At 35.2% G+C, this 26,229-nt stretch overlaps 1 protein-coding gene across 1 annotated transcript; it reads right to left on the bottom strand.

The window, feature by feature from the left end:
• Positions 1–217: 217 nt before the first annotated feature.
• Positions 218–17,257, bottom strand: CAVIN2 (caveolae associated protein 2). Its single transcript, XM_051985979.1, has 2 exons — positions 16,470–17,257; positions 218–3,732 (listed from the first exon to the last, which is right to left on the bottom strand). The coding sequence occupies exons 1-2, from the start codon at positions 16,965–16,967 to the stop codon at positions 2,947–2,949; spliced, it is 1,284 nt and encodes a 427-aa protein (XP_051841939.1). The 5' UTR covers positions 16,968–17,257; the 3' UTR covers positions 218–2,946.
• Positions 17,258–26,229: the final 8,972 nt, after the last annotated feature.

The following is a 26,229-nucleotide window of genomic DNA, read 5'->3' as shown; positions in this document are numbered from 1 at the left end:
AGGCTTGGTTTCTAAATGAGATCAGGGGAAAAGGAAGGAAAGTTAATAGGGGAAATCAAGACTGAAACAATGAACATTACTGGTCTGTTTACTATGGAGACTAAAAATCATATATTTCTGTCATATCTAAAATTGCTGTCAAAAAATTCACATTGTTGGACACTTAAAATTTTTTTATTTACCCTTTAATAAATCTGCTGTTAGTACAACTTTTCAGTATTTGAAATTATATTGTTGCTAATACAAAATAAGAATCTACCTCTATGCTTCTTGCTAGCAAAATGTCCATTAAAGATTGCCTTTCTAAGATGCTCTCAGAAGAAAATCCTAATTCCTTTTTCTTGTCATATTGAATAGTTATAATGACTTCTGAGAATCCAGGATGCCACCTCTGTTTTGAGGAATCAGGAAAAATGCAAAAAAAAATGGTTTAAAAATTCACAACTAGTCCTTAATGCATATGTATATAAAGAATTTTTTTACTCTCTCCAAAAGAGAATTGATTACTGATTTTATTGGCATTTTTTTTCAAGGAAATTAATGGTACTTTTTAGCCATTGTTTTCTTTTCATATTTTCCTCTTTCCATCTTTATTGTCTTCCTGGAATTGACTTTTCTTTTTTGTTGTGATTGTACATGTGAAATACTCAAAAATCATATTGTAGTGTCATAATTTTAGAATTAGGATATCAGTGGTCACCTAGCGCAATACTGAACAGATGAGAAACTGAGATCCTGGGAGGTTGAAGTGAGTTATCCAGAATCAATAATCAGTAAAAAGTGGGAGAGCTGGGATTTGAATCTGATTCTTCTGTTTTCACATCCAATGTTCCTTCCGCTACAACATGTCCCAGAAAACAGTTAATATTTGCACATTTGAAAGAATGGGAGCCATTTATCTCTTCAGATTTATCTTTACAACGGCCAAGATTTGTGTGTTCAGATTTACTTGTACTAGCAGATATTTGGGTTTTGTACATTAATATTAATATCCCTTGCCACTGAAGTCTTACTGTGATTTGTCATTAAAGAACAGGGTGACAGTTCTTAAAAATAATGTCAGTAAAGTGGAGGTCCTGACAGGTCCCACCAAGATGGCAGAACTTCCAGTTCATGTCAATAGGCCTGGCAGTTGATGGTATGTCTATCTTCTGCAATCCAGGCTAGCTTAGATGAAGAAGTCCTTCACCACATGGTTGACTACCAGCTGCTGTTGATTTTTATCCACAACAACTCCTGGAAGACTTTTTTTTTCTGAACCAAATTGGGAGAGTGTTGAAAATTTCATCCATGGGCAGAGTTCCCCTGCTGACTGAGTCATGCATTCTCAAAATGTTGAAACGTTGAAGTATGTAATCTAGGAGCCTCTATTTGGGGGAAGGGGAGGAGGGAGGGAAGAAAGGGGAAAGGCAATTCCTCATATAACTTACTGGTGGCATAGAATTTTCTTTCCTTAAATAGTTGTCATTAAGCTATTTATGATGTAATATTTTCCTCATCACATCAGCATTTCTCATTGCAAAACACTTCTAGAGAAAGCAACCCTTTGGCACAGTATAAGTTAGGACTGAAATCTATAATATGTTTGCATTAAAAAAGCATATAAACATCATTGTGCTTCAAGACTATAAACATCGGTTATACTTTTTTTGTAAATTAATCTCTAAGTGAACTATATTCTGGAATGCAATTAATATTTTGAACAAAAAAGAGATAGCTAATTTAACCCAATCTCATTCTATACACTTCCAGTGCCTGATCTTGAACTATATGAAAACCTAAATTCTATAATAGTAAGACATAGGTGGCTTCAACATGGAAATTATAAAATGAAGGCAAAGGAAGATATTTTCTTGGCAAAACTCTGCATCTATTGATTGGTATTTGCTGTTCCCTAAATCATTTCATCTTTAACTAGAGCATATTCTCTTGAGTTTCCTCAGAGAAACATTTAAAGCTTATTATCTTCATTAAGAAAACATTACATTCTTGTTACTTTTTCTGCTTTAATACTGTACAAATTATGTATCTACTATATTATTTTCAAAATAGCTGCTGACATAATATTTCAAGGATGCTATTTACTAAAATACTATTCTAGGATATAAGAAAGTATTAAATTGGTGCTATTTAAGGAATGAATTAGTAAGGTTAACACTAGAAGCATTTCCCCCATCTCTTTGTATTTTTTTCCTTCCTCTTTCTCTCATTCTCTGTTCTCTTTCCTACTTCTATTTATCTTTCAATCACTTTTCCTCTGTCCCACTTTTTTCCTCTTTTGCCTTGGCTCATTAGGCCTGTCTACTTATCTCTTTCTCTGTCTCTCTTTTTAATGACTTCTCCATTTATAATATACTACAGTGCTTTTTTTTAAAGTGAATATCATATTCTAACTTCTATCCTCTGCAAATGCTTTAGATTTCAATGAAACCTAAGTAAAATGCACATATATCTACACATATACCTACTGAAACAATCAGTAATTCACAGTTAGCATTAAGTATGGGAAATCAAATTCTGTTAACATTAGATTCATGCTACATTATTCACTTAAGTATGAAATTATTGTAGGGGAGAAAACATTAACTCATAGATTTCATGACTAGTATCCCAAGCATCTAGTGGTTTCTCTAAACCAAACTGATTAATTCCCCCTCCCCTGCATTGCTGTCTTTCTTTCTTTCTTTCTTTTTTTAAAGTAATGCTCAAAGAAATTCTATATGAATGGACTCAACTACTAAGAGAGTTAAAGAATCAGAGCATCAGATAGTAGTAAGTCTTGGTCATTCTGGATGATGCTCCTATGAAATAAATTATTACAGCAAAGGAAATAACAGATAAAGTGAATCAATAACACTGGAAATAGGCAGCAGTTTGTTCATAGCTCTTGGTTATTCACGTAACTAAACCTTATGGGAGGTGAAAGCATGAAAGAAAGGTGAGAAGTTATGCTGTTTGGTCTATTTGGAGAACTGCAGGTTGGGCTTGCTCTTCATCAGACTGTTCTGCCTCTCCAATGGTGAGTCTGTAGTGTTCATCATGGTTCTTTTGAGAGTATTCCTGGGCCATTTCAAACTCTTCATCTTCCACAATGGACAGCTCAATGTTCTTAGTTGCAGGGTTGCTGTCTCTTGTGACAGACTTCTCCTGAACATCTTTGGCTATATTCTCTTCCAGCTGAGCTGTAGGGAAAGATGTTTCCGAAGGGGCCTCGGTGAAAGAACTTCCTTCATTCTCAGTCAGGGCCTGCTCACTGGCTGATGTGTCTACTGGCTTGGTCTCTTCTTCAGTGGGACCCTCTCCTTCATGATCTTTCTTTCGACCAAAAGTCAGGGGAGATACTTTAAAAGGAGAGCTTTTCCCTGACGATGTTCTCTGGTGGTTGGTGGTGAAAGATTTCTTAATCTTCTCTCTCCTCTCCGCAGATACAATCTTTGTGCCTAACTTGTTCATCTTCTTCTCGATATTTTGGCGAGAAAAGGCTTTCTTGAGACTATCCACTTTCTTGAGGCTTGATCTTTTTATTTTCTCTGCCCTACTTTCTTCTACCTTTTCTTCAGTACTATCTTCCAGGGCATCCTCTTCATTAGGCATTTCATCATCTGATGACAGGTTCACTGTATGCAAGGTCTCTTCCAGGGATTTGTTTTCATCCACAGATTCTTCCTTTCCTTCGGTTATGCTGGGAACAGGCTCTTTTGCAAACACACTGGTAGGAATCTCATTTTCTTCCTGGAAAAAAAGAAGTTGATAATAAACATTTCATAGTCAATGCCATACACACTTTGCAAATGGTGTTCACTACTGAACCATGTTATTATCTTTTGACAACTGATGAAAGCCATGTCTTTTTTTTCTGTTGCATCAATATACATAGACTTCAAAAGGTCATTTTAAACTCACTGAACTATTGTCCTCTGCCTGGTGAGTGGAAATGCTGCCATATTCATAGGATGGAATTATGGATTCAGAGCTGGAGGGACCAATTATCTGAACTATCACCCCCTTTTTATAGAAGAGGAAACTGAGGCCCAAAGAAGTTAGACAGGTAGTGAGTGGGACAGAACTGAGAGGATTAGAACAGCAAATGGTTAGTAACTCCATCTTGTTATTTAATTCTGGAGCTATCTCAGTTCCCTTTCTATTCAATTGTCAGTCTAGTCCAATTTCTGTCTTTTGATAAAATTTCATTGAATTGTGAGAACTGAGAAAAAAACTTAAGGCACTGCTTTAATCTAGCCCTGTGTAGCTAGGGAATTGGACTATCTCTTTCTGCTGCTTAGAGATCCTTAACCAAGAGCCTAAGTTAGGCTAACCAGAAACCTATCTGATCCAAAGACTGATGCAAGGAGTTTTCTCATTATCACACCTCTTAAATAACTGATATGTGTATTATTTGAAAACTGTCCTCATATTTATCAATCAGTTGTTTCCATGTTATAGACACTGTAGGGAGTGGGACATCTATGGTTTCAGAGAATTGTACCTGTTCCCTCTCCTATCCCAACTTGGAAAGTCCCTAATCTTTCATTTGATTAGAAATCAGATAAGCTATAGTTGTATTGTCTTCCTTTTAATTAATTGGCATTATTTAATTGTTTTAATGTATAAAAGTTTCTCTCTTCCTGTATTAGAGGTTCAGGTCTAAGCTGGGAATGGGACTGGTCCTGGTTTGTTGGGCAATTGGCGTACATTGCTTAATAAATCAATATGCTCAGAAAATTGAACCTTTGTTTCATCAGTCACCCAATCTTTCAAATATAAGTAGAACAAATGAAATTTGAACCCAGCTTCCAAATCAGTGCTATTTTCATCGTAGGACACTACTGAATAATGAGGCTGAACCCAACTAAGATCTTAAAATATTTGGAACTAAGAGCTGACCATGATAGCTTCATCATTTATGTTTAAGTAGAAAACATATGTTTACTGTGTGGGGAAAAAGTAATGTTATAGAAGGAGTCCTGGACCAAGTTCCTGAATTTCTACCTGGTTCTGCCATTAGATATATTAATTAGATTAGTCATTAATTGTATATGTTAGTAGCATTAATTAGATATAATTTGGCATTCAGCACAATGTCTGACACATGGTAATGTTTATTGTTTATTGACTGACTGATATGTGACTTGAAGAAATTGCATATCAGTGTTTTTCACCTGTAAAACTATTAAAACTATTTTTTCTTTCAATATTCTATCTCGATGGACATGGAAACAACTCATTTTAACTTAATTTATGTCTTCAGAGGAGCTTAACAAAATAAGTCAATTGACTTTATTGTAATTTAAAATATATTTAGTTAGCAAAGTGGATGGTTCACTGGTAAATATGTTTAACTTTTTGTCATAAATTAGGATCACAAATAAAACCTGCCATTTATTAATTTATTAACCTGATCTTTAAAATAACTTTTATTTTTTTCCTTCAAACACATGATACAACTTTTAAAATATCTAGGCAGGCACAGGACAATTCTTTTGTGATTTTTCTATTACATCTCACTTTTGAATAGCAAGGTGAGATATAAGATCTGTGATTCTGATATACCACATTAGGAGAATGGATTCCACACATCATTTAGGTGAAGCAGTTAGTTGGTATAGTAGATAGAGTGTGGGGCTCAGAGTCAGGAAGACTTGAGTTCAAATTCTCCCTAAAATATTTTACTAGCTATGTGACCTTGAGCAACGTCTCTTGGCCTTATTTCCTTATTTGTAAAATGGGGATAGTAATAGCAACTACATCACAGGATTACTGGGAAGATCAAGTGAAAGAACATATGTAAAATATTTTTCAGACTTTAAAGCACTAAGTAAAAATGCTAGCTATTTGGGGTGAGGATGGAATAGCCTTCTGAAATATCTGATACAGAGACCAGAAGAGAAAAGCTGTTATGTTAGTTTGACCAACTGATCTGATGATCTGGAAGTCTTGGAAGATAGATTTCAGAGTCATAAAAGTTCCTGGGGATTGTGGTTTTGGAGAAGTGACCTAGCAAAGGCAGAAGACACTATGGCATCAACTGAAGATCCCATTGTAAGGATATTAATGTAAATAATCAAAGAGCTCTGGCTTTCTTAGGATTAAGAATAAATTAGTAAGAGAGCTGGGAATGATGGTTAAGGGCCTGGATGTCAATAAAGGAAGATGCTGTGGGTAAGTATTTCTCTGTGATGTAAGCAGAAATCTAAGCAGTGGGTTATAAATATCTTCCCTAACCAGTTTAGCTGTATCTGCATCCTTGAGTTTATTAAGTCAATACTTTCTCTCCTTTCACTTCCAACAAAATGATTGCTACCCAAATTTTGCTTTTATAAAGAAGGAAAACACTTAGTCTTGCTTTCTGCTCTTCTCAATGTACATTTTGCAAGACTAGATATAAAATGCAAGAAGAGTTTATGGTAGATTTTTCAACTTTCAATTTTTCTGTCCTTTTCATTGTCTTTCTTCAGCTTTAAGGAAACTGATTGGTTTGGCACTTTTGGAATTATTCATGTAATACCAACTAACTGTGGGATAGAGGCAGGAGGAAAATAATTCAACTTTTCTGGAAGGGAAAAGGGCAAGTTATGCCACAGCTCTTTGATGCTAACTATAAAAATAAATTGAAGGAGAACAGAGATAATCCAGAAAGAATTGGATGTGTTTCTGAGCAACTGAAAGGAAGATATGTATACTTGGCAAACATTGGCCACTGCAAGTATTTTGTTATGACTGTGGCCTCTGTGTGTGTTCTGCTCATATAGATCAGTGTTGATTTGGTCACTTTTTGAAGTTATTGTGATGATAAATTTGTTTTACTCAGAGAGAGAGGAGAGAGGGAAGGAAAGAGTGAGAAAGAAAGAGAGAGAAAGAGAGAGAGAAGGAGAGAGAGAGAGAGAGAGGCTTCAAAATATTTCATTTCAAAGCAGAGAAAATATTGATATCTTTTCCAAATGATTTGAGTCATCTTGGATAGCCTTTTTGTTTTCTTTCCTTTTCATTCTACATATTGCTCTTTTTCTAAGTTTTAATAACTAGTAGGCATAGTTTTTAAGTTTGCTTAGGTGGGTGGGAGATAATATTTTGGGCTTCAAACAGCAGGTAAAATAGAAAAAAAAATTTATTAAATGCCTACTATTTATCAGATATTGTGACATAAGAGCTTTATAAATATTTCACTCAATCCTCACAACAATTCTGGGAGGGAGGTATCATTATCATCCTTATTTTACAATTGAGAAAATTGAGGCAAGAAGAAATTAAGTGACTTGTCTAGGACCACAGAGCTAGGAATGGGCTGAGTTTTAGATCTTTCTAACTATAGGCTCACCATTCCTTATCTATAGCATCATCTAGCTGCTTCTAGATTGGTCTTTTTTTTTTTTCTTTTTCTTCTGCCCAATGGAAAAAAAAAAAAAAAAGGTTTCCTATTCAGCTACTCAGGATATCAGTCTTTAGAGCATTGTCCCAAGATTCCCTCTTCTTTGGAGCTCTCCATCATTAATTACCTATTAATGCCATTCCAGTGTAATTACTTCTCTGCGTTGCTTCACAATTTCCCCAGGTTTTAGCAAACAAAATATAAATATACATACATAAATACAGACATACATACATACACAATATGTATACAAGCAAATACATATACACACAGTCACAGACAAATATATATACACACACATTAGTTTATAAAAAATTAGATTAATTCAGCAGATAATTAAATATCTTGGCTCTGATACTTCCTAGCTGTGTGACCATGAATAAGTCACCTTAATCTGAAATGATGATATAATATCTGTATAACCATCTTAAAGGGAGGTTGTAAAGATCCAATGAGATTTTATACATACATATATATATATATATATATATATATACACTGCTTTGTAAATTTTAAATGTCTATATAAAGGTCAGCTATTATTATTCATTTTTGACTGATATTTCAGTAGTGCTTTTAACCTTGCCAAGGATTTTACACTATGTCATTTGACTCTCATATCACCTTGGTGAGACAGGTACTATAGGTATCATTAGCCTCATTGTACTTAGAAAGTAAGGCTTAGCAAATTTAAGTGACATGCCACTGCCATTGCTAACAAGTGGAATTTGAACCATTTGAACCTAGGATTTTAGCACTCTGTAAATTAAACCATCTGCTTCATCAACTCTTGCTAGACTTTTTAACTATGGAAATTTCCTCAAATATAAGCAGAGTATGGGACTGTTTTAAGAGAGCACTAGGCTGCAGCTTAGAGGGGTCTCAGAGGTACATGAAGCAGCCAGTCAATTTCAGAGATTTTGGGTTTTCAATTACTGCTGCTGCTGCTGCTGCTGCTGTGGCTACTGACCTCCATCCTTCATGAGGATCCTTGTTTTGTGACTTTTGTTTTTTTTGTTTGTTTGTTTTTCTTTTTTTTTTCCCAAAGAGAGAATTAAACTACATTTCAAGCATATATGAAAGGTGTACTTGAAGTATGAAAGCTAGAAAGAATGGAAAGCGTTCTTGAGAAGTAGCATTTTAACTTCCACTTTAGCTTGTTTACTCTTTTCATTGATTTACTTGAACTAATATCCTTAATCATGCATGTAAATGAGGGTTCACCTATCTAGAGCTGGCTCAAACTCTGGGTCTTCTCCTTGGATTGAATCCCAATGGAGGCAAACCGTCATTAAAGATATGCATACATATCTATGTAATCACAGTCATTCTACGATTAACATTGGAAAACTGAATCCATAGTTTGATATTCTAAAAATATAGATTATTTGTTGGGAGCCAGGAGCCCTACTTTCTGCAATGGACCATGTGGTCCCTGGAGAATGATTTAAGATTTTTCTCCCATTTGCTACATTCCTTCTATGGATGTCATGTTGCCCATGGGGGATTTGAGAACCATAGTTTTATGCTTAGCATGCTACTGGTATTTAATGATCTGCAAATACTGTTCCAAAAAATGGTAACAAAATAATGTTCATTTGTTATATTGAATTCAATTTAATGAACTTGTACTATTTAGCCCCTGTTTTTGTTTTTTTTTTAAAGCAGCATGTAATCGAAAAAAGTCTGGCTTTAGAGTATGAAAGATTTGCATTCTATGCCTGTTTTTCAAAAATTTAGACTGAGTGACTATAAGCAAGTCTCTTTATATCTCAGTAATGCAATCTTCTTTCTAGGACTATATAGGTTGTAGAAAAGTTGGTGATCTGTTTTGGTAGAAAGAACTATAGTTTAGAGTTTTCCAATAATAAAGTTATGTCTTCATTCTGTCTAACTCCTAAAATGTACAAAATATCAGACATGTAAATATGAAAAAAGATCCACAATCTCATCTTGAAAGAATCTATTATCCGCTATTTGCTTGATTTCTTTTAAAATGTTTATAGATTTTTTCTTAGGTTGTTTTTATTTTTTCCTTTGGATCCATAGCAGCTGTCACAAAACCTTGCATCTACTTTGTGCAAAATATCAGACATGTAAATATGAAAAAAGACCCACAATCTCATCCTCAAGGAATCTATTATCTGTTATTTGCTTGGTTTCTTTTAAAATGTTTATAGATTTTTTCTAGCTTGTTTTTATTTTTTTCTTTGTATCCATAGCAGCTATCACAAAATCTTGCACAATGTAGATTCTTAACAAAAATTCATTAAATTAAATTGAATCAGGGGAAACTAGCTGGTACAGTGCATAGAGCCCTGACCCTGAAGTCAGGAGAACCTGAGTTCAAATCTGCCCCAGAAAATTATCACTTATTACCTGTGTGATTCCCTGGGCAAGTCACCTGACCTCAATTGTCTTGAAATAAATAATGAATTAAATTGAATCTAGGTATGGATTGCAGAGAGGATAAAGCTATTGGTCAAGATCTTACTCATTCTTAGAAAGCTAAATATAAAATTAGTAACATTCTAGTATAACATTCTTTGATTATTGTTGAGTTGTCTTTCATCTTTTAGAGAACTGAAATTTCATGACATTTTGGTTTTGCCATTCATTTTTTAAGGTCATTTGTTAAATATTTTGCTACATTAAAAATAATTCATGTTGATTATGTAAAATCCAAATCATATTGAATCATTTTAATAATAATAATAACGAAATAAGGCTGGCAAAATGTTTTATATGTATTATTTCATTTAATTCTTGGCAATATTATTATTATCTCCATTTTACAGATCAGGAAACTGAGGAAAGAGAGAGTAAATATATTACCAGTTCATGGTCACTGACCTAGCATGTGTCTGGGGCTTTATTCGAACTCAGGCAGTATTTCTGACACAAATATAGTCCTCTTTATATTGTTTCACCTATTCCAAATAGAAAAGTATAGTAATAACTAGCATTTTACAGTTGAGGAAACTGAGGCAAATAATCATCCAGGGTCACAAAACTAGTAAATATCTCAGATCATATTTGAACTATCTTATCCATAGGCCCACTACATAGTGGTCTCAATCCATCACAATGAAACATTACACTTTGCTTTGTTTTTATTTGACAATTCAAATATGCTTTTTATTACTAATAAGTATACTTTCTTCAAGTCATAGCACTTTTCCTGGCCCAAGTTCCTCATCTAACTAATAATGGATATAATCCAGAGCTAGGAGGAATAATAGGATGGACCTAGAAATTTCTGGGGTCACTTTCCACATCAATATCCTGATTTTGTGATATAATAAATATATTTATTTCAACTAAGTAAAAATATAATAGATTAACTCCTATGGTAAACTAATAATTGATTTTATCTTTCATGCAATAGCTAACATTAGGGCAAGTAGGTGATACAGTGGATAGAGTTCCAGGCTTGAAATCAGGAAGAATCATCTTCCTGAGTTCAGGTTTGGCCTCAGACAGTTAATAAACTCTAAGCAAGTCATTTCACCCTGTCTGCCTCAGTTTCCTGATCTGCAAAATGAGCTGGAGAAGGAAATTACGAACCATTCCAGAATCTTTGTCAATAAAACCCCAAATAAGATCACAAAGAGTTAAACATGACTGGAAAAATAACTGAATTAATAGCCAATATCAAAGAATTTGAGATACATTAAAGAACATTTTTCATTTGCATAGTCTAAACTTATATAGCCTACAAAACAAAGGACTGAGATTAGTTTTAAAAGATTGCATCCAAGTTTCTTGTATATGAGAGAATATAATAACACTTTCTGGGGTGGATCAACCATAATCAGTTACTCATGTAAAGAGCTGTGGGCAAGAGTTGGCATTCAATAAATGTAAATAATAACAGCAAGAACTAGTATTTTGTTGAGCTTGGAAATTAAAAGAGTATCCAGTATTCTCAGGCTTAAAATCCTATTACACAGATGTTGATCAATGAGATACAATCTTCTAGGGGCAGGACATAGAGAGGTATTTACATGACTGAATTTTTCTCTGTCAACTACTTATGTTAATGTAAGAATTTTAGAGGATGTCACTTGGATGGAGAGGGCATAATTTTTTTTAAAATCAACTTTTGAAAGGTCTATAGTCAAAAGTTTCAAAGTTTATAGTAATTTGCCTAAAATTTGATCTTGTATACTAATACAAAATAATATTTCAATATACTTAAGAGAAAGGACATTTTGTTTGTTTCTCAATTTTTTCACAATGTTCCCATTGCAAATAACTAGAAATTATTCTCTTCTTTTTCTTAATGCCATAGTTTCGTGAATATATAAATGTGAATTTTCTGTTAATTATCTAGTTTTTTCCTGTACTTGAAAACATTTAAAATGTATTTTTCTTTTAGAAAAAGAATTATTTCCATAAGTTTAAATGGACAACTTTTAGTGATTCAGTTTACTATAGGCTTTTCTTTAGTTTTTCTAATTAAAAATGAAGTAATTTCATTTGATAGATTTTGAATAAACTTGTCTAGAAATATACCTTGTGTGCATTTGCTAGTAATCAAACTAGGCAGAAAAAATAATAGTGCTCTCTCTTTCATGTTTGAATCTCAGTCATCAATTTAGAGATGGTAATAATTATAGTCATACTAGTGCAACCACTTTATTTTACAAGTGAAAAAAGAGAGGGCTTGAGAGGTAAAGTGACTTGTCTAAGTTATGGAGATAATAAAAGGCAGAACTGAGATTCAAAGCCAGGTCCTTTGATTCTAAACACAATGCTCTTTCTACTGCACACACTGTCTCTTCACTTGTATTTTATTTATGTTGCATGTGTATGTGGGTATATACATATATATGTAAGTGTGTATGCATCTATGTATGTGTCAATCAGATAAATAGTGGGCTATTCCCAAGAAAGAGGAACACTATCCAAATTTAACCTATTTTAAAATGTGATTTCATTGTTTAAGAATGAAATATGTTACTTAAGAAACACACAGCTATGATTTCCTAGGATAAAAAAAATAACCTTTTACAAGTGTATTTTGGAATTTGCTTTTAGTGAAGTTTCTGAATCTATAGAATTATAGTAGGACTTCACAAATGGTCAATTTAATGGTTATATTAGTAATTTTGAACTTATTCAATAGACATAGATTTTTCTTTTTTGACTCTTTTCTTTCATTTGCACATTTAGTTCTTTTCTTAAACCAAAAATTTTGGGAGTTTGGAATTGGGGAGGGAGAGGGTAGAACTAGAAAAAAATAATATCATCAAATTTGAGTGCTTTATAAAGGACAAAAATTACAAATCAAATGAAAATGCAAGATTTTACTTGATGGATTAAGCCTTTTAAAATAAATATATTTGGGGCAGCTAAATAGTGCAGTCGATAGAGAATCAGCACTGAAGTCAGGAGGACGTTCAAACCTTGCCTCAGACACTTAATACTTCTTAACTCAGACACTTAACTTCCTGGGCAAGTCACTTAACTCAATTGACTTAGCAAATAATAAAAATAATAACAAAATAAATACATTTGCGGTTTCATTTTTGGAGCTATAATATATCCCCTTACCCCCATGTTCTGTCTAGAGACTTCTCTGTTCTCTCTATAGTTTTTTGGATTTGATTATCTTCTTTATACATATACCTTGATGCATAAATCAAGTGATAATCTTTAAAATACTCTTTAATACATAAATCAAGTGATAATCTCTCTTCTGAGTTTCAGTTCTGAATTACGGATTACCTGCTAATTGATTATCTATTAGATGTCTTCATTTGGATAGCCTCTGGACACCTGAACATATTCAAACTAGAACTCATTATCTTCTCTAATTCTCATGTTACACCAAAAGTCTTTCCTGAGTGTCCCTTTCCTCCCATCTCCAGAACTGGTGTTCTTTCTCATCTTTAATTATCTTGTCTTTATCTGTATTGGTGCTGTTCCTCAGTAGAATGTATACTTGCTAAAGGTATAGACTTTCACTTTTAACGTTATATTTCTAGCACCTGGCATAGTGCTAGAATTAATCAATGTGTGTGTGTGTTGTTTCTATGGCAGAACCAAGTAGAGATTCAACTGCCCTATATCATATTTTGAACACTTCATCAGCTGGAGTGGTCCCAGAATTTTGCAACAAACGAGTGCATGTAGATCATCTTGACAGATGCTAATTCCAGAAAGATAACATTAGTACAATGCATGGCATGGTCTTGGGAGGAGATAAAAAAGCGCAAACTAAATAAGAAACACCCCATTAGAATGAATGTCTGGAGATCCTGGGCAGGGTGTGTTCACTCCTTCACTTAAGGACCTTACTATTGACAATGAGAAGGGCAGCTGGGATTTGTGAGTAAAAAAAACTCAGACCCACTGAATCTCCTATGGCACAGTTTCTATTCCAGAATCCCTGGTTTGAAGAGGGAACATATTGAGAGGCCACCTGGACTTCTGTGTCATAGGACTTAAGATTTTCATCTTATCTCAGCAATTAACTTGATGTGATCTAAGTCACTTAATCTTTTAAAATCTTAGCTATTAAACAAGAATGTTATTCAAGGAGAACTCTAATTCTGAACCTCTAAAAGAAGGGTCCCTTTCTTCTAAAGAGATTGTTTGATTTGTGATTATCAGAGGGTCTTTGGGGGAGTCTTTCTGGTTTAAAGACTCTGAAGTGGTTTGTTTAGTAGAAAGTCAAGATTGTGTAAAGGGGCTATATCCTGTCACTCTGATACCCTTAAAGTATCTTTGCCTTGGACTTTGGCATGAGAGTTGGAGAAAATGGGAGGCCTTTCTTTTCAAAGTAACCAAGTATCCAGGTTTGAAATGGCCAGCCTACACTGGGTCCCTTTAAATTTAGCCCTGGGCGATGGGCCCCAATGAAGTTCCTACTCACAATGTGAAGTATTCTAAGCACTTCAGACTGCTATTTCACACCTGTCACTCTAATATGATGAGTGCCAGGAAACTGTGCCAGGGCCAGAGCAACACCCCAAACCTGTTTTAGGCAGCTCAGCAATTTCCCTTTCATGGTATCTTTGTGATTCTCCTGTGCTATTAAATGATCCTGCTTCCTCAGAAGCCTTCTTGGACTGGGAATGGTATATGTAGTCCAGGGAAATGTGACTTTTCTCTGCTAAGTAAATGCATTGTGTTTTCCCAATTGAGAGATGGGATAGATGGTAATCTCAGCTTCACACTACGGAAAGGGAATTTCCTTGGATGACTCAAACATAAATGGGTCTGTGCATGTTTGGCTTTGTTTAGAGATCCAGATTTAATTTCAGAAATGCCACAGAAGCTGAGATTTCTAATATCTTTGGGGGGTAATAAAGAAAGGATTTCACATGGCTTAAGAAGGGCCTAGTTAACAGTATCTGTTTCAATTCATCAGATACATGAAGAGTTATTTCATTTGCATTAAAAGCTGAAAAGTTTCTGGACTGAAAAAAAAGCCGGTGAGGCACAGGAAGATTTCTACTGCCCAGGGCTTTACAATCTTAAACTGCAATTTGGGGAGGACAATGAGCACCGAGATGGAGTCTTTCCTTTTATGAAGGGAAGAAGAATTGGGTTCCTCACTGGCAGAGCTCACTCGTTTAGAGAAGGAAGGCTCCCTTGGTTTAAATCCAATTTTCAATGTCTTTCTACAGTGATGAAGGCTCTCCCTGTGTGCATTTCACAATCAAACTGTGATAGCCTCCCTCCAGGACAGTTTTGAAATCCCTCCTTATTAACACAGTCAAAACTAGACAGCCCTGAGGCTCGGGTGGCATTGACTCTAGTTGGCTGTGTGCTGTCTGTGTTTAGTGAGGCTGAAGAACTTCCAGCACTGGGCAGGACAGCCCCTGGATCATAAATGCCCACTTCCAGATAATATCACATGCCCAGACTCTCCCTTCCCAAAGTCATTTCCTCAAATAATGGAGTCATTTATGGAGGTGCAGAGTTTTGTGTTGTGATTCCCCCCTCCCATACAGTTTTCCCTCAAAGGCTTTGCTTTGAAGGGCCTATATGTCAATAGATTGACTATTGTGTGAGTGTGCTTGACTTTTATTTTAAATTCTTGTTTGGTAGATCTGACCAAATGAATTGGACATCCAGTGTCTGCAAAGAGTTGTGCTCTTCATTGTCAAAAGGTCATTTACTAAAGAAGGGAAATAGTACAATTGTTCAGGCTATTAACAAAACTCAAAGGAAAATGAAGAGTTTGGGGGAGGGAGAGGGAATTGAGTTTGCATGTTAGTTTTGAAAAAAACAATAAACAAAACCAGATATTTTAATGGGAACACAGTTCTTGATAATCTGGGCTCCTATCTCAAACCTCAAATCTGTGTCATGTTTTCAGTGAAAAGTTGGAACAATTGTAGGAATTTGTCTTCTTGATAAAAATTCCCTGAATATCTCTAAGAATCAAGGCTCTCTTTCCTTCTCATTCACTTTTCATAGCAGCAACAGGAAATACTAATAGACAACTGGATTTCTCTTGATTAACTTATATACTCACAAAATGTAACAAATACTTTCTGGTTTTTACTTTCAGACTCAAACTTTGTATTTGCCAGACTGGATTGGCCCAGAGCTAGGCAGTAAGGCGCACAAGTGCAGACCTGGGAAAATCAAGTTCCTGTGGACAGATTGTACATTAGGTTACTGAAGGGCAACAAAAGACAGTGTGTGTGTGTGTGTGTGTGTGTGTGTGTGTGTGTGTGTGACAGACAGACAGACAGATTCTGATAGGTAGGACTGATATAAAAAAAACCCATAATCTATACATGAATGCATATCAGAATAATGTATTACAGAGGAAATGGTTATTGCAATGGAAGAAACATGGAGTTTGGAGCTAAAAGAGGATACTCAGATTTTAGCTGTTTCTGTCAGACACTACCTAGTTGCTTTATTTCTCTACCTGTAAACTCAATTTCCACCTAGAAAATGATGGGAAGGAGTTGAATTTAATTAGTCCTAAGATTACTTCCAGACCTAAAAACCTGTTGTACTATAGAAAAGCTTCTAAATAATTTGTCCAAGTACAGTGCTCATGTGTGCATGTTTGTATGGTGTGTGAACACCCAGTTTGTGCATAGGTGTGAATGAACACAAGAGGCACTAACCTGAAAGATGAGCACTTTAAAGTGGTTTCTCTTCAGGAGCTGGGCATGGTTGCTCTCCAGTCTTTTCACCTGGGCACACTGGCGCTCCATGCGCTCCTTGACTTCTCGGGTATGAGCGCTGACTTTGCGGGATTTCTCCAAGAGTTTGCTGACTGTATTGCTTGTGGATGTCTGGTACTTGGATAGCTTGGTGAGGTCATTCTGTATGCCCTTGACAGAGCCCTCCAGGTTGATCTGCCGTTGCTCCATTTTGTGCTGGTTTTCCTGCACCGTGTCCAGCATATTCACCAGCTTGTCCAGGAGGGTAAGCACTGTGACAGCATTCACCTGGGAACTCTCCCGGATCGAGTCATCTGTGGTCATACAATTCAGGCTGGGACTTGGGGTGGATGATGGCACTGGACTGGCATTTGATGCCTTTTCCTGTTGTAGCAGCACATCTGGGCCAGGGTTATCTCTAGCCTGGAACTTTTCAGCTTGCACAGCATCCTCTCCCATGTTAGGAACAGTGAAATCTTTCTTTCCTGCAAACAGGAGCTCCTTGGTCTGCTGGTCAGCACTACCCTGAAAGGTAGGCGCAAAGTAAATGCCTTCTGGTTGAGCTGAGCTGCTGCTCAGAGCACTACCCTTTCAGGACTGGCAGAGGTACAAGCAGGCAACAATTGGCTAAACTCTGATCATGGAAACTACATTCCAGCTGCTCTTAAAGCCCCTACTCCACCCAGTGGGAGGTGAAAGCTAGAACACTCCAAAATCTACTCAGTTTTTTAGATACACACAAGCACTTCCCATCCCCTTCCTCTTCTGCACAAGTAACTTTGCCTGCAGGATTAGCTTTGATTTCCTTCCCCCCCCTCCCTTTAATAAGCAAAATGCCATATTTCAATTGTGACTTCATCTAAAGGCGGAGAAAACATTTTGACTTGGCCCTGTTCCATGGCTGCAATTGGCTGAAACCAGTAAACTTTTCACTGGCTGCTATGCTACGGATGCAACACAGAGCCGGTGTTTTTTTCCTGGATACAAATTATTGTAACGGAAAGTATTGTTTGCATTAGCCCTAGAATGGTCTAATGAGCTTCTGGAGGGATGTTTCCTACTGAGATAGGAAAGAGTTTTCAGGCTACCTTGAAGTTCATTTGGTTCAGGAATGTTTTCTTTGGGAGCTCCCCAGTGACAGTGGTAACCCTGTGAATGAGAAGACAAATGGTACCATTCTTCTTCTTCTTCTCCTTACAGCTGCGAAGGCAAGCGGAGTTGGGGAGAGATCAGACTTCAGTGATCTTAAAATCAATAAGGCTGCTGTTGTGGAAATTTGTCAGTTATTATTCTGTGAAGAATAACAGTAGATTCTTGGATCATTGTGTCTTTGTATAGATTTATTCGTGGAAAAGACAGGCATATTTGAAAAAGGAGTAGAGAATAAAACATAGCACTCAGAGTCAGAAAGACAGATTTGAATCTTGCTTTTGGAACTTACTCGTGACTTGACTCTGGACCAGTCATAAATCATTTACGTTCTCTCAGCTTCAGTTTGCTCATCTATACAATGGGTTAACAGTACTTATTACATTGAACCCATAGAATTGTGTGAGGAATTATATTAATATGTAAGTCATTTTGGGAACTTTATAGCTATATATAAATGTTAATTGACACTTTCCATTCAGAGAATAACTAAATTTCAGAGTGGAAAGGGATGTTAAAGATAATGAGTCTAACACACATCTGAACTAAAATCCCCTCTCACTACAAAACCTAACAACATGCATGCATTCAATCTTTGCTTGAAAATTTCCAGTGAGGAAGGGGGCAAACCAGTATACTTCTAGACATTTTGCCTTTCTAGACATTTTGTTGTACTGATTGAAGGCTGTAATTGGAAGTTTTTCCTTATTTCCAGCAGAAATTTGCCACTTTGCACCTTCTACCCATTGCTTCAAATTTTGTCCTCTGGGGTCCAGCAGAACAAGTTTATTCTCTCTTCCATGTGAGTGACAACCTGTCATATACTTGAAGACAACTATCATGTTTTCCCCTAAGGCTTTTCTTCTCCAGACTAATATGCCCAGTTTCTCCAACAAATTTTCATATGGCATGAACTTCATATTGCTTGATCTTTGAGATTCTTTGTCATATTAGTTGCCTTCTTCCAGCTTATTAATGGCTTTTTAAAAATGTGGCACCTAAAAAAGAATGTAATTCTTTAGATGTGGTTTGATCAAGGCAAAGGGCACAATAGGTCCCTTTCCTTATTCCTGCATGCTAGGTCTCTAAGCGATACAGTCTTAGCTCCCATGAGCCTTCTGGTTGTCATACTGAACTGATGACTCTTAGTGAGTTTACAGTCTACCAGAAGCCCCAGATAATTCCAAACCCTGCCTTGTATTGGCTAAATATCCATTTCTATTTTAGTGACATTTCTATAAATGCCAAACACTGAAAATAACTTATGGGCACCATTATATCCCTAAAAAACATATTTATTTAAAAAAGATTTGTAAGAAATCACGTTATCTGAGATTCTTAGCTGTCAATGAATTGAAGTGATACACATTTTGAAATAGTAATGATAGCCAATAATTATGTAGTGCTTTGAAGTTGACAAAGCATTTTACACTCAATGTTCACAATAACTTTGTTAGATGAGTCCTATTATTATGCTCTACATGGTCCAGTAGGTAGAGTGCTGGCCCTAGGAAGACTCATCTTCCTGAGTTCAAATCTGACTTCAAACACTTCCTAGCTGTGTGACCCTGGGCAAGTCACTTAATCTTGTTTACCTCTGTTTCATCATGAACAACACCTACCTCCCAGTATCTTTGCCAAGAAAAACTCAAATAAAGTCATGGAGATTTGGAAATGACTGAAGAACAACAACAAAAAATTATGATCCTCATTTTACAAGAATAAACTGAAGCTGTATAACTTGCCCAGGGTCACACAGCTTACAAACATCTGAGTCAAAATTCAAACTCAGGTCTTCTTGACTCCAAGGCTAGTCCTCTAGTCATTATATCACATAAGTATTCTTGTGACTATACCTTGAATCTTATTTTTCTCAAACTACTTTCACTGTTCTTAAATACTACTACTTGTGAATACTTAAGTTTGCTATTATGTGCTATGCAGGACAAATCTAGAAACATTATTTATATATCACTTTCCTCATCTGTGAAAAGAACAGTTTAGACTACATCAATGTTTCTTAACCCAAATTAGACTTTTATTTCTCTCAAGGGTATTTGCAATCTAGTAGAGAACTCTTAAAGATTTGGAAGCCTTAAAGTCCCAAAGGAATCAGTCTCACATCAAAGTACTAAAGAGGGAGTAAGCCAACAGAAGATTTTTTTTTTTTTTAAGATTTTAGTGTCTTTTCACACTCCCTCAAATCAATCCACACAGGCAGTTACCTATTTGGCCTCCACATAAAGCCAGCTCTTGGGAAATCAAATGAATGGTTAGGACAGAAATGGGGGTGAAGTCGTTGAAGTCCAATTTCCAGACCCTTTCTTTAAATTAGTGTCTTATAAAATATCACTGGTGAAAGGACTAAGAAAGGATAACTAGTCCCTATTTCCCAGAAGTATCATAGTTACTTGTATTTTTCCACTTCTCATGTATGTCTCCTTTCCCCAGATGTCACATTTTTGAGGAAAAAGTATCAAGTTCTATAAGCTTCAGTGTTCTCCTATATAAAGTGAGAGGATTGGACTAAATGAATTCTAAGGTCTCTGCTAACTCTGAATCTATAGTTTCCAATCTTTGATTCCTTCTTCATACATTTTCTTCTTATACTGGAAAAATATAATTGTTCACCTTTTTTCCAAAAGATTTTTTTCTAAAGACTTGGAAACTCAGTTCATTTCATTTCAATTCAATTCAACAATTATTTTATGTCTATTGTATGCTAGACTCTGCATTAGATGCTGAGGATACAAAAATGAAAAGGAAAATGGGGAGTTCACATAACTAGAAAGAGTCTTTGAAGACAGAAGGATTATGCTCTTTGATGAAAGGAATTTTTAAAAAAGAAAAAAAAATCACTTTAAATACTATTTATATCAAAAAACTATTCCCTTGACTAGGGTCTATAGATTCTATCTATATCAGCCTATGGTCACCTTGACTTGATAATTAGGCAAGCTAGTGGTATAGTGGATCGAGAGCTGGAACTGGAATCAGTAATACCTAAATTCAATGATCTTAGACATTTTCTAGCTGTATGATCCTGGGCAAGTCACTTAATCTCTGGTTGCCTCAGTTTTCTAATCTGCAAAATGGAGATGATAACAACAGCTACCTCCCAAAGTTGTGAGGGTAAAAGGAGATATTTGTAAAGTGCTTTGCAGAGCTTTAAAAACTTTATAAATGCTAGTTATTTTTAGAATTCTTTCTCTCTTTTATCTACTAAAAAGAATAGATGAAAAATTTTATCTAAGCTGGAGTATTAGGCAAAAAAAAGCCTAGTCTTTAAACACTATTCCCTGTTCAGGAAGAGTTCTTTTCTGATCAGGCAATCACATTTGATTCTTATTACACTCTGAAAGGAACCAAATTGCATTTTATTTTCCTTTTATATTATAATCTAGATTCTTTCTGTATGAAGCATGGCTTAGCTCTAAGATTCTATCAACAATCATTGGATGCAAACTTCTTGGAAACTTCTTGTTTGACTCTTTACCCCTTTTTCTTCTCAGTCTCCAGTGCCTTAATGAATAATTTTATAGTTGTGATGCATTTCTTTTGTGCAGTCCTGACTTTCCTTTAGGACTGTTTCATATACTTGTAGATTGTATAACCTTTTAAATACTTTTTATCACTTTGCTATTTTGTGTTTTCCATGGACACCAAAATTTCTTATCTGTTTTCTTTCCCTTTACCAAAATCCCTGACAATAAATTCCAGCATCATACCATCATTAATTTTTCTCTCTGATTTTTTTTTTCAGAGTTCATGGCATAGCTAGACAATAGTACTTCTTTAATCTCTTAGTCAAGAGATTTACCTTTCATTATGTAGAATGTAGTGTGCTTTGGAATTTGATATCTAATATAGTGTCTTAATGTAGCATCATAGCATATAAAGATGTAATTGACTTCAAGAGATTATTCTATCCCAGTTTTTTTTTAATATCTGGCAAAACTATACTTCAGCTCTCTTCAATAGTTTGGTAGTTTTGTATTTTTAAGTTTCTAGGGGAAAATTTCCATAGCTACATCAGGTAAGAAGTCTCTATACAAAAATATCATTATAAGCTTGGTAAAAATCTCTAATTACATTTGATTTAGAGTTTTGCTTGTTATTTTTGTGTGCACATATATGATTTAGTGCATTAGATTGCCAACTTGTTGAGGGCAGGTATTGTATTATAATTTATTTTGGCATTTCACTCAATCTGTACCATAATGCCTTGTATATGCTAGTCATTTAGTGTTTGTTGAATGAATGAAAATGCTTTGTTATGATTCTATGATTACAATATTCTCCTGATTTACTGTCCAAAAGGAAATGAAGTTAGTTTGGCATACCTTGCTCTTAATGAATGATTGTAAACTTTGTTTTAAGCATGAAATGTTTGATTATCTATGTTTGATTCATATGTTTGATAATCTAGTCTAGAATTTTGTCAGGGATCAACATCAGATTTTTCAGTTGATTGTTTTTGAAATCCATTTCCTCCCCTTTTTTGAAATCCAGCTTCAGTCTTCCATTACCTGTCCCATTCCCCAATATTCCTAAGAGACTGATAGAAATAGTTTAGTGAGAACATCTAGAACTTTCAGAACTCCTAAATACAATAATTTGGAGATCTGCACGAATTTCAAAAAGCTTGCTATTCTCTTTTCTCTCTTCATATTATCTTGGGCAACAAGTGCCTCTTAATCCTATTTATATTACTCTTTCTAATCTGAAAATTGTTCTTCTTCATATAGAAGATAGAAACAAAATAGAATTTGAATAACACTTCTTTTTCACTATCATCTGTCAACATTACACCATTTGTACCAAGCTGAGAGACTTTCCCTTCCTTGTCTTCCTTCTTATTCCCAGCCATTATGAGAAAGCTTTTTGTCTTTTCTCAGGAGATGGCTTATTGTGGGCTTTGGTCTTATACTATTCTTAGAGTTCTCTCCAAGTTTTCTATATTTTTTATTGGCTATATACTCATTTAGTACTTTTTTATACATGACCCTTTTAGGTTCACTGCAACATTCCATGTGTAGACATACCAGTTTCTTGATGTACCTCTTCCTTTAACTTCTCATCCAAATAATTCATAACTTTATGGTTTTTGAGAATATTTCTTCCCTTTGGAGCCAGATTCTCCTTAATGTTTCTGGCTATATGATTACATTTGAAATTCTCTGAACTTTTTGAAATTTGCTGTACTAAAGTCTATCTGATTATCTCCAATATTTAGTTTCTTTAATACTATAAATTTAAAAAATTGCATGATCCCTTTCTCTTTAAGTCTCTAGCACTTCAACTTTACTAGAGTTCTTTGTTGGCCAGAATGAAATTCAGAAAAACAGTTTTGCCTTGCACTTTTTCTACCACCATTTCTAACTCCCAATTCAATTCACTTGCTTTCTTCCTCTAACATGTCCATATATGTCTGTTACTCTAGAATGTTTCACCTTCCCTTTATGTATTCTCTTCTCCTATTAGAATGTAGGCTCTTGAGGATATGGAATATTTTATTTGCTTGTATTTATGTCCCCACACTTAGCAGAATGCCTAAATAATATTAGATTTTTAAATAAATATCTAATAAATATCAATTTTGTGTAGGATGAAATTATTAGTAAATTAAATGAAGAATTTACAAATACTCATGTTAGAGTGAGTATATATGTGCATGCATACATGTATGTGTATGAATGTAGAAGTTGGTCAGAAGTGCAATAACAAAATGATTTCTATATCTCTGACCATCTGCTCATCTCCCTCCTCCCCAAATCTAACTCAGGAGATGAAATTTCAAAAGAGGCAAGCAACAGAAATAATGTGTTAAGAAAAGTATAAATTCATAACTACTCCATGTTATCCTTTACAATCTGTGAAGAATTTTCACTTGATGGAATTGAATTAGGGTTAGCTTGTCAGATAGCTTGCCAGCTTGTTAGATAGGCCAAAGATTAATCATACTCCTGATGACTTTTTAAAAGTTAGTTTTCCAGATATGAAAGCAATAAAAAGAGAAAACAATCTCAAGATCCTTGACCAATGACCAATGACATTTTTGTGATATAGAGGAAATGTTTAGAGAAGACCAGTATCATTTTAATTATAGGGGAAGTATCTATCTCTTGAAAGGGGCACTTACTTTGTATTTTCTTTTATAATTTTTCTTTTGGAGGAAATGAAAAGAGCTCTCTGTGTGTCCCTTCATCATTGGCCATAAAGCTTTATATCAGAACTACTCACCTTGTAAGAAACACTACATCCAGCAGGAAGTACAGTCCAAGTGGTATGACTCCTGGTAGTAGAGAAGAGAGTCAATTATGAGTTGAAGAAAGAATTAGCTTTGGCAGTATAGAGTCAAGTTATAAAGAGGGATAGGTATAGGGAATCTAGGTAAATTAATTCAATAGAAATACTGTACCTATCACTGGACAGCATGACGATACTGGGAGAAGAGAAAGCACCTTAAGGTTCTTCAGTGCCAGAGGTGATTTGTATTGGCCACATGTATTGTTTTGTGTGCCTTATGAATAATATTCTCTAAATTTCTATCCACTATCACATTGACTTTGTATGTATTTGTGGAAGAATGCACTCTGTATTTTTGGAGGAATATTTTGTAGTTACTACTCTTACTATGTCATCATAACAAATGCCTTTAAGCTAATTGCTTATACTGGTTCTCTCTCTACATTTGGGGACCTTATCTAGATTTAAATATCATCTCTGTGTAGATTATGGCCAAATCTCCATATATCCAAATTTGATGTCTTTCCAGAATTCCTGTCTTACCTCACCAACTATTAGGCATTCTCACTTGAATGTCCTGTTAGGATCTCAAACTCAGCATGTCCAAAACATGTTCCTTTCCTAAATTCATCCAGCAGGAGCTAGAAGATGAGATTAAGAAGTGATGACCATACAGATAGGAAAAGAACCAAGAAAGAAGAGTATTAGGAAACCAAGGTGGGAAAGAACAGCTAGACAAAAAGGAGTGCAGGAAGTGGTAAGAAATGTCAATACTGTCTAGAAGGTCCAGGTAGAAAAGCCATCAAAAGCAAATGCCAAATTGATAGCCTATGTAGACGAAGCTTTAGTAACATGCTGGAGTCAGCAAATTTCAAGGGATTGAGGAATGAATGGGCAGTGAGAAAATGAGGTGAGAGTACAGATAACTCTTTCTAGGAGTCTGGCAGTGAAAGGGAAGAAAGATTTAAAAATATTCCTAGAATGAACAGCTAAGATCAAATAAAAAAATTAAGTGGTGAAGATACAGGCATGTTGGAAGGCAATGTTAGGGGTAGATAATGATTTAAGAGCAGAAAAGTGAATGAATGATTGATGAGACAAACTTTCAGAGAAGATTAGAAATGATAGGATCAAGTGTACAAGTAGAATATTAGCCTTGAAGAGAAAAAACCCACTTTGTCTTTAGTGACTATAGATAAGAGAGGAGAGGTGAAGATGCAATGAAATTTTGAGGTGTGGAGTGAGGAAGTGGAAGCAGTTCATGAGAGATGGCTTCAATTTTCTCATTAATGGGAGGTGAGGTCATCTGCTGAGAGATAGGGCTATGGGGAGTGACATGGAACTTGAAGAGAGAGGATGAGGCTTGGAACAGCTGTTGGGGAAGCATAATAGAGTCAGTCAGGAAGAACAAAAGGATTGCTGTGTAGCTGTGAAGGCCCAGATGAGATTAGATAACATGAATTTGTAGTCTACCCAGTTGGCACATTTGGCATAACTTCCCATCAGTGTTTAGCAGCATAGGAATAAGAGCAAATAAGGCAGATGGTGAGGGTGACCTAGGGATGAGAATTAGAAGGGAATAAATGGTACTAGGATGCCAGGCATTCAAGGTCAGGGGACAAAAAGTAGCTGCTCTAACTACTGGGTTAAAACTGTGAAATAAGAAAAGGGAAGTAAGATCCACATCGGTAGATTAGAGAACAGAGAAGGATGAAATGAGTGAGGTTGCAGTGAAGATGAAGAATTGGTATAGGAGGAGTGAGTCAGTGGAAAAGATGAAAAGCTAGGAGATTTTTTACCAAAAAGGAAAATTAACCTATCAATGAGCATTTATTAAAATGTGCCAGGTACTATGCCAGTTTTTTAAAAAACTTTTTTAAAACAAGACAAAATTCTAGACTAGAATATCAAACATATGAATCAAACATAGATGATCAAACATTTCATGCTTAAAACAAACATTTAAAAATGTTTTAAAAAAAAACATTTTCTGATCAAAGAACTTATATGCTAACAGGAGAAGCAGCATACATACATGTGTGCATTTATATATGTATAGGCAACTTGTACATTATGTATGTCTGAATAAATAAATATATATGTATATACACAGTCACATATTATTTATGTGGGGGCAGTTGGGTGGCTTAAAGGATATAATGTGAGATCTGAATTCAGGAAGATTCAGATATTTACTAGATGTGTGACTCTAGGCAAGTTACTTCATTCTATTTGTCTCAGTTTCCTCAAGTGTAAAATGAATTGGAAAAGCCACTCCAGTATCTTTGCCAAGAATACCACAAATGGGTCATGAAGAGTTGAA

This window comes from Antechinus flavipes, chromosome 3, assembly GCF_016432865.1.
Source record: "Antechinus flavipes isolate AdamAnt ecotype Samford, QLD, Australia chromosome 3, AdamAnt_v2, whole genome shotgun sequence".
In the NCBI taxonomy this organism is placed as follows: Eukaryota; Metazoa; Chordata; class Mammalia; order Dasyuromorphia; family Dasyuridae; genus Antechinus; species Antechinus flavipes.
Note: the sequence above shows the minus strand (reverse complement) of the source record. Positions and strands in the feature narration are given on the sequence as shown.